Source organism: Eptatretus burgeri, chromosome 11 (genome assembly GCF_056783735.1).
Source record: "Eptatretus burgeri isolate ZD-2024b chromosome 11, Ebu_testis_v1, whole genome shotgun sequence".
NCBI lineage: Eukaryota > Metazoa > Chordata > Myxini > Myxiniformes > Myxinidae > Eptatretus > Eptatretus burgeri.
Window position 1 is genome coordinate 43,856,231 of NC_140971.1, and position 7,978 is coordinate 43,864,208.

Below are 7,978 nucleotides of genomic sequence, written 5' to 3' on the forward strand. Positions count from 1 at the left end.
GGAATAAACTTCCTCACTCTATTCTTTCCCATTCTTCCTTCCAGGCTTTCAAAACAGCTGTTCACCACCACCTCTTATCTTCCCCCATCCAAATCCTCGATCTTTTCTACCCCCGATAATCCACCCAAGCCCACTTCCTTCAATTCCCCTGCTTTCCTTCCTGAAAGTCCCTGTAATGTCCATCTTCTCTTCGCCATGTTCCCCGTCCCATCCCCATCCCTCTCCCTTCCACAGTTCACCTAATGTGTCTGTTCCCCACTGTTTTGTCCCTTCCACTCCCGCCCCTCTTGTCTCATGCCCCCTTGCTGTGAGTTGTGTGTTAGCTCTCATACGAGCCTCAACAAGGTATACAAATAAATAAATAAATAAATAAATATCACTCCCCCAATTAAAACTTTTCACCACATCTACCCCCAGCTGAGTAAAACGTTAGCAACAACCAACACGCCCACAAACATTGGGCAGACTACTCACCCCTGCCACGGATACCCACAATTCCCACATGACTGCTTATGTGCAGCGTGTCCTGGGTCCGGAGATTTGCCTCTCATGCTGCTCTTTTGCTCATTGATCAAACATGGCTTCTAAGTGCAAGACCAGTGCCACAGATTCGTCGACTGCCAAGAGGCAGAAGAAAGTGATGAGCCTGAGTCACAAAGTGACGATTCACGATTCACGATTCATGACTCGCGCCTGAGTCACGATTCTCTATATCTGCCTAATTAAATAAATACACGTTACGATCCATGAAGTAAATAATTTTTAAAGTTTCGTGCTTTCATACTCATCATTTTATCATCAGATGCATGGGTGTCCCAGCTATAAAATAATGTATGGATGGTTCATGCAGATCTCCCCCACCACCCCTACTCACAATTCCCCCCTTTACTCCCCTAGCATCCCCTTCCGTTCGCTCCTGGAGTGAACTTCTGCAGTTGGGATTTCACTCCCTAGCCCTCATCCTAATAGCTAACTCTAACCCTCATCCTAACAGCGACCCCTAACCCTAACCCTAACCCTAACACCTCTAAGTGCTAAAAAGTTATCACGACATCGAAGTGACGTGATGGAAAAAATGGAGCGCATGCTGAATGTTTGGATTATTATTTGATCTCCATTAAGTACACATACATTAGTATTACATTAATTGTTAAGAGTTTAAAGTAATGTGCAGAGTATTGTAATAAAGTTTGTTGCCTTATTAAGTGTATTTGTTACATCCGAGAGTGAAGATTTTGTTCCGTAGAAACCTATCTCCACTTATATAATGGGAGTATATGGCAAAATTTGTTTCGATTCATGGAAATACAGCTAACAGAAGGAATTTGCAGAGTAACCCTTCCGTAAATCGAGGGAGTACCGTTTCTGGCCTTCAATCCATTTTCTTTCTTTAAACTCTCCGTTCTTATTATCATCAGTCACCTGGTATGTCAGCCATATTGGATCGCAGTTGAACTTTTAAAATCATTTTTCTCTGAAATTACAGGCAGGTCCATGGTCTTTCTGTCTTCTACTATCTCCTCTCCAGCCTCGCCCCCCCTCCCATCCCCTCCCCTGCCCTGTCTGCAATATGTCCATCCTCCCCCCCCCCTCTCCCCATATTCTGCAGGGTGCTCAAGGTCTGCCAGCAACCCCCTTCTGGTAAAATTACCAAAATCAAGAATCACTGCTCACCTTCACTCTTTCATTCCCCTGTTTTCCCACCTTTGGAACAAACTCGCACACTCTCTTCAATCCCACTCTTCCCTCCAGGTCTTCAAAACAGCTGTTCACCACTGCCTCTCATCTTCCCCCATTCAAAGCCACGATCATTTCTACCCCCACTAATCCACCCCAAACCCAACTCCTTCAAATTTCCTGCTTTCCTTCCTGAAAGTCCCTGTCATGTAAAGACCTGAAAGTCCCTGTCGTGTCCATCTTGTTTACCCTGTGTACCCCACCCCATCCCTCTCCCTTCCACCGATCTCCTCATGTCTCTGTTCCACACTTTTTTCCTTCCCTCTCCCACCCATCTTGTCCCCTACTCCCCTTGTTGTGCATTTCTGTGTGTTCGCTCTCATCCGAGCCTCGAGATTGCAGAAAAAACAGAATTTTTTTTAAATCTCAAGTGAAAGTTTAAATTGGTGATCGCCTAGCCATGGCAAATATAAATTGAAAACAATAGCATCATTGGTCATGTGGCCTGGCATCCTTTCTATAATTCACCGACCGGTGTTTGTGTGTTTGTTTGTGGGTTTGTGTGTGTTTGTTTGTCACGCTACTCCTACAATTGTGAGCTGATTACATCTAGACTTGCTACATAGGATCAGCATCACCCGAAATAGTGTATAGGAGTGTTTTTATCTTTGCCGGTGGTCTTGGGGGTGGGGGGGATGGGGGAGGGGTTGGGGGAACGCAAATTCTCTTTGTAAATGTGTATTGTGTAGCGATGCCTCCAGGTGGGGAGGGAATTACAAGTCTCCACCATTTACAGTGCAGTCAGTATTGCTGTCCCCACGTTTTCCAGTGCATGTGAAATGTTTTGAATTGTAAGCGGTTGGTATGTTTTTGCTTCATGCACATAACTCGGGTTATTATTATTATTTTGCCTATACAGAGCTGTCAGTTGCTGATACACTGCCCAAATAAAGGTATGCATCAGAAGAACACATTGCATGCTTGAAACAAAATCGCCCGTAGGGTGGGTAGTACTCTGCTAGTTCATAATGGCTAGAAGGAAAAACTTTTAAAATCTTCTTCTTTGAAACTGCTCAACCAATCAATACGAAAGTTTAAATATGTAATTCCCTACCCAAGGGAGAAAAAAAGTTTCATAACGATGACCTCATCAGTTATGTGGTCTGGCAGCCATATTGGATTGAAAAGGGGTTCAACCAATCAATTCCAAACTTTACCCATAGTAAATTCAGCTTAATAAAAATGACTTCTACGATGCTCGATTACGTATAAAAAGAAAAAGAGTAATCAGAGAGTGATTGCAGACCCTCGCCAGGACTTGTTTTTTTGTGTGGCGTTTGTGTACTGGTGTGTTTCACAATTAATAAAAATCCACAAAATAATTGATAGATTAACTTAAAATTTTCCCATCACTGGGGACAGGTACTTTTGCTTGCATTATATGTATATGCTCTTGTATGTGCATGTGACCTATTTCGCCACAGCTTCACATGTGGATTTATTCCACATTTTTGCTTGTGGTGAAATTACTATCCACAATAATTAAGGGATATTTTAACCCTTTCCTGCAGTACCCTTCTTAATGACCCCTGTCACATTCTGCACATCAAGGAAACATTCATTACCTCCACCACCGAAGGTGAAGGAGGTTATGTTTTCACCCCTTTATGTCTGTTTGTCTGTTTGTCTGAGTACAGGATATCTCAAAAAGTTGTGGACGGATCAGGATGAAATTTTGTGGTCAGGCTCGGTGTGTGATGACGACGAACTGATTAGATTTTGATGTTGATCCGAATCTGGATCCGACTACTAGAATTTTTAAAGTGATTCTTCACCATTGAAAGATATGGCCAAAAACTATATATAGCATGATATTTCATAAATGTATTGGACTCAATATGTTCTCATGAATCAGGCATTATGGGGCAGAGGTATGTGCTCTACCGAGTACCATTCTAGCTTGTGCTGTTTTGATCCTGGTCCGTTTTGCAATAAGTGAAGTTGCAATGAAACTGCCAACCGTAGTAGCTCAAACTAATAGATAATCAAACAATGAGGATACACAAGGCACTTCGATGCAGGAGGAGGCTATTCGGCCCATCATGCCTGTGCTGTACCAACCTCAGCATCATCACCCATCCACACTCAAACTAACTACTATGCACACCAGACAGTATCCCTATACCCCTTGATTTCCAATGCATCCAGGTAACTACATCTAAATCCCATTTTAACTTTCCCACCCCCTCCGCTGCCACTACCTTTCCGAGGAGACCATTCCATGCATTAACTACTCTCCAACTGAAAGACCCCCCCTGCCTTAAAACTGTTCTAACTCTCATCATTTTTACCCTCAAGCTATGGCCCCTGGTCCTAACACTGTCCATTGTGTCCACTAACTCAGTAAAAATTATATTTTTCTGTTGCCTGTTGCACAGAAATTTACATATCTGTTTAGTCCTGAATACAACTTCGAGGTTTATGTAATTAATACCATCGAGTGACGTAGCAAAGGGTAAAAGGGAAACCTCACGACACTGGGGTAGTGGGGCTACACTTGTACGCAACAAGCAAATGAATGAATAAACAGGAAAAAAAATTGAGAGAGAGGAACTGGAGAGGAAACATAATAATATTTTGTATACGACCTGACATTTCCTTTCCAGGAAATGAATATATGGGCATTATTGGCATTATTTAATTGAACTGGTGTATTTTAATGACCATGATGGGCAAAAAAACGATTATCTTTATGTTTTCGAGCCTGGTAATGAATTATGAGGCATTGTTTGTATTCATGAAGAAAGTCAAAACCTGAGGTGCTCACCGAATAAATAACAAGTCATGAGTGGAATGGAAAGCCTTACAATTGGTGGCATAATGAGGATCAAGAATTATGATTGGTACGTAATGAGGATCTAGGAGGTCCAAGTATTGTGGAGTATTGTGGAGTTTGGTTGGGGTGAGTAGGGTTGGAATTATATAATAAAGGTGGTTGAATGGTAAGGCGTATGGGGTTTGAGAAGACTTTTGCATGAACACTCGCTTACGCAGCCTGTCATTGAAGAGCCGACTGAAAGGGCAAATTATGCAAAACTTAACCCAGGGGGCTCAAACGGGGTCAGAGGGAGGCGGATAGTGGTGACCGGTTTGTGGCGACCAGTCTGCCACGTGCCATACACAATAGCTTCCTTGACCTCAGGAGCCAGGGAAGCTCAAGTGAGGAAAATACACCCACAAAGCAGACCTGGTAGTGTCAACCCTCTCAAAAGATGCTTTTCCATCTAAAAATATCAATACATGCGTCAAAACCCTCCCAGGCACCTTGTTTTGTGGGACATTTTGATGCAGTCATCCAATTCGGAGTTTGACTTTCTTTTGCCACCAAACCTTTTCATTGAGCAATTGGGTACTGAGCTCTGATCGCATTTCAGTGGCTTTCGCCATTGCTGTCATGGCGGGCCCCATACACAAGATGGAGTATATCAGCCAGTTCGTTTTTGTCTGGGGGTTTGGCTCACCGGTTCACCTGTGTAATCTAAAATAACTACATGGCATTCGATCTTCCTTGATGCTACTCATGTGTTGCTGGAATGTTGTAAATAATATTTACATGGATGCCATTCCCTCTTATTGTCCCCTTCATTGGGTCGAGGTCAAAAGAAAGTCTTCGTACACATCCACAAACACTTCTATGCATGGTTTATATATAGTAGATATATAAATCAAATGTGATACCCGTACAGGAGAGAGAATGGAGTATAACATGGAGGTAAACTTCCTCATTCCATCCTGCCTTCATGGGCGAGATGGGATATGCCTATCACCATTTCATTATTCAGGGCCATACCAATATCTACCAGACTCGAAATGTAATGTAATGTCATGAAAGAACCAAAAGATCTACTTGCAAAGTTATTTTTCTATGGAATCCAACTTCTCCAAGATCCCACATTACCCAAGTCTCCGCTATACGTATGGAAGGGGCCGCGTCACCAAATTGTAGGTGTATCTGATTGATGTTTCTTATAAACGATCCTTTCTTTACGTCTGTTTGTCAAAAGAAACATTTATTGGGCTCAATTACATGTGGAATGTGTCTATTACGTCACGAGTGCAATCCATCGCTTTCGATTCTCAAAATCAGATGAAAACTTTCTCACATTGTGTTCCTCGTTTCAATAGAGATTTCTCACATGGTTTTTCCGATTCTTTTGTGACCATTGGCTACCTGCTCTGCTGGGTACCCAAAAGCCTTCAATCACCTGAATTCAAATGGCACTTTCTCCGATGGCTTTAACGATCACCTATAAGCCACAGGGGTAGGGATGTGGCTGCCTCCGACCAATTTTCATTCTTTTTCTCTTTCTCTTCCACCTTTTACATCGTTCGTATTTTCAAATTGCTTACTTACTTTTTCCAAGACTTGGTAATTTCAGATTTTATAATCCACCATTTTTGTAACAACACCATACATTATATGTAAGCTTTTAAGGTGGCTTAATGGGGTAGTTTGCATAGGATCTTAAGGTCTTGAGTTTATAGCACAGATGGGTGACCCCAGCCATGCTAAAATAACCTCAGATGGGTTGACTCAGCCTGTCATCCTTTTGAGGTCGACAAAATGAGTACCGGCTTAGTGGTGGTAAGTCAGTAGAGTTTCCTGTGTCAGAGTGCTCACCCATCCACGGCATGATGAGATCAATCATATATGTGTGTGATTGTCCACGAGTTGCTTATTTACATTTCCCTCTTTAATTTAACTTCTGTAAACATGTTATTTGTCAGTTTTCCCAGTAGAAATGAGCACTTTGAGAAATATTTAACTTGTTTTTCTTTTATCATCACATTTTTATTTTTGTCGACCCTTTTATCTCCGTTGTCTTTCCTGTATTTCTCCTTTCTTTGTTATGCACAGATTTGAAAGCCGCCTCCTCCCCCTTCCCCCCACCTTCACTCCTGCTCTTGCTTGGACCTTCAGTGATGTCAATGAAGAATCTGTATTCGTTGGGCTGGCAGTGGCCACTGACTTAGGGATGTGTCTGCAGGTGCGCAATCAGGCTGGCCTAAGCAGTGAGCGCTCAGCTCTGGCTCTCGCACTTGAACAATCAAGACCTCAACTCTTGGACATCATGCGTAACCTCATCGAGACACAGTTTGAGCATATTGGCAAAGGCATTTCTGAGGTATGGCTCTGTGCCATGTGTACACATCCCACAATAATAAATGTCCTCACCTTGCAATGCTTATTCGCACATGTGCTACAAACGGCAAATGGTTATTTCACATCTGAGGAGCACTGCGTCTCATTATGCTGTCAATGTTTTCATTGTTTGCATCATTGTCTAAGACAAGTTATGATAATTGCTTCATTGATGTAAATAAAACATAATCTTGTTTTGGATGACTGAGATTTTTCCATGTTGGTGTAGTCCACAGCAGTGGCTTCAGTTTTTCGGAATGGTCCACTTCGTAATTTAGCGATGGTCAACTTACATAGAAGCAAAAGACTGTGTGGAAAGAGAGAATGAGGAAAAATTGAGCAAAATAAAATCAGAAAAGAAAGAGAAGGAAGAGGATAAGGGTGGAAAGGGAGATCCCTTTTCCATCCTCGGATGGGAGATTTGGGGAGCAGCAAAAAGCAAAATTCAAGGGATAATAATTGTAATAGCACAGAAGAGAACAGCAGTGCAAGGAAGGGCGGGGAGGGGGGTGTTAATGGGACGTGTATGGAGTTTTGGTTCATACATAAAGCAAAACTTCTCCCATTTTGTGTCAGAAGGAAGAGGATAAGGTTGTGAAGTTTATTTAACAACTTAATCCATCTCATCCAGATTATTGTGGCAATTAAAAGTCGATATAAAAATGCTTGCATGTATCGTCGAAAGTAACATTCTTGTGACTGCATTTAGATTAAGCCACGCAACAGCCTTAACGAAAAAGAAAAGTCTGGCTGATCACCATCCTTTGGCACCTGTATGATCTACAGGTGTGGTGTGCAAAATTCCTCCGAAAGACACGCCAAGGTTAATGTTTTTTTTTGCAATTTACAAGAGTATATCCGGCAGGATAGTCTAGAGGTGTACACACTGAACTGACCTCTGATCTGTCTATCATGGGTTTAAAGCCCAACCCAGCTATAAACTGTCATCCTGGCATTTTGCATTCATCAATGTGTGTGCCCTCCCTCAGGTGGATGTTAAACTGGGTGAACCGTCTAACAGCATTCCTTGGTGGATGTTAAAGATCCCATGGTGATCTTAAAATCTTGGGACATTATTTATTATTTATAGAATAAAAA

General features: G+C 42.2%; 1 protein-coding gene across 1 annotated transcript in view; it reads left to right on the top strand.

Moving 5' to 3' along the window:
• The window catches only part of LOC147016965 (WD repeat-containing protein 7-like), a 301,923-nt gene extending 294,850 nt beyond the window's left edge, over positions 1-7,073 (top strand). Inside the window, exon 23 of the mRNA XM_085846266.1 lies at positions 6,726-7,073. Within this exon, the coding sequence (XP_085702392.1) occupies positions 6,726-7,058 (333 nt within the window). The 3' untranslated portion in view covers positions 7,059-7,073. The remainder of the gene's footprint in view (positions 1-6,725) is intronic.
• The last annotated feature ends 905 nt before the right edge of the window (positions 7,074-7,978 follow it).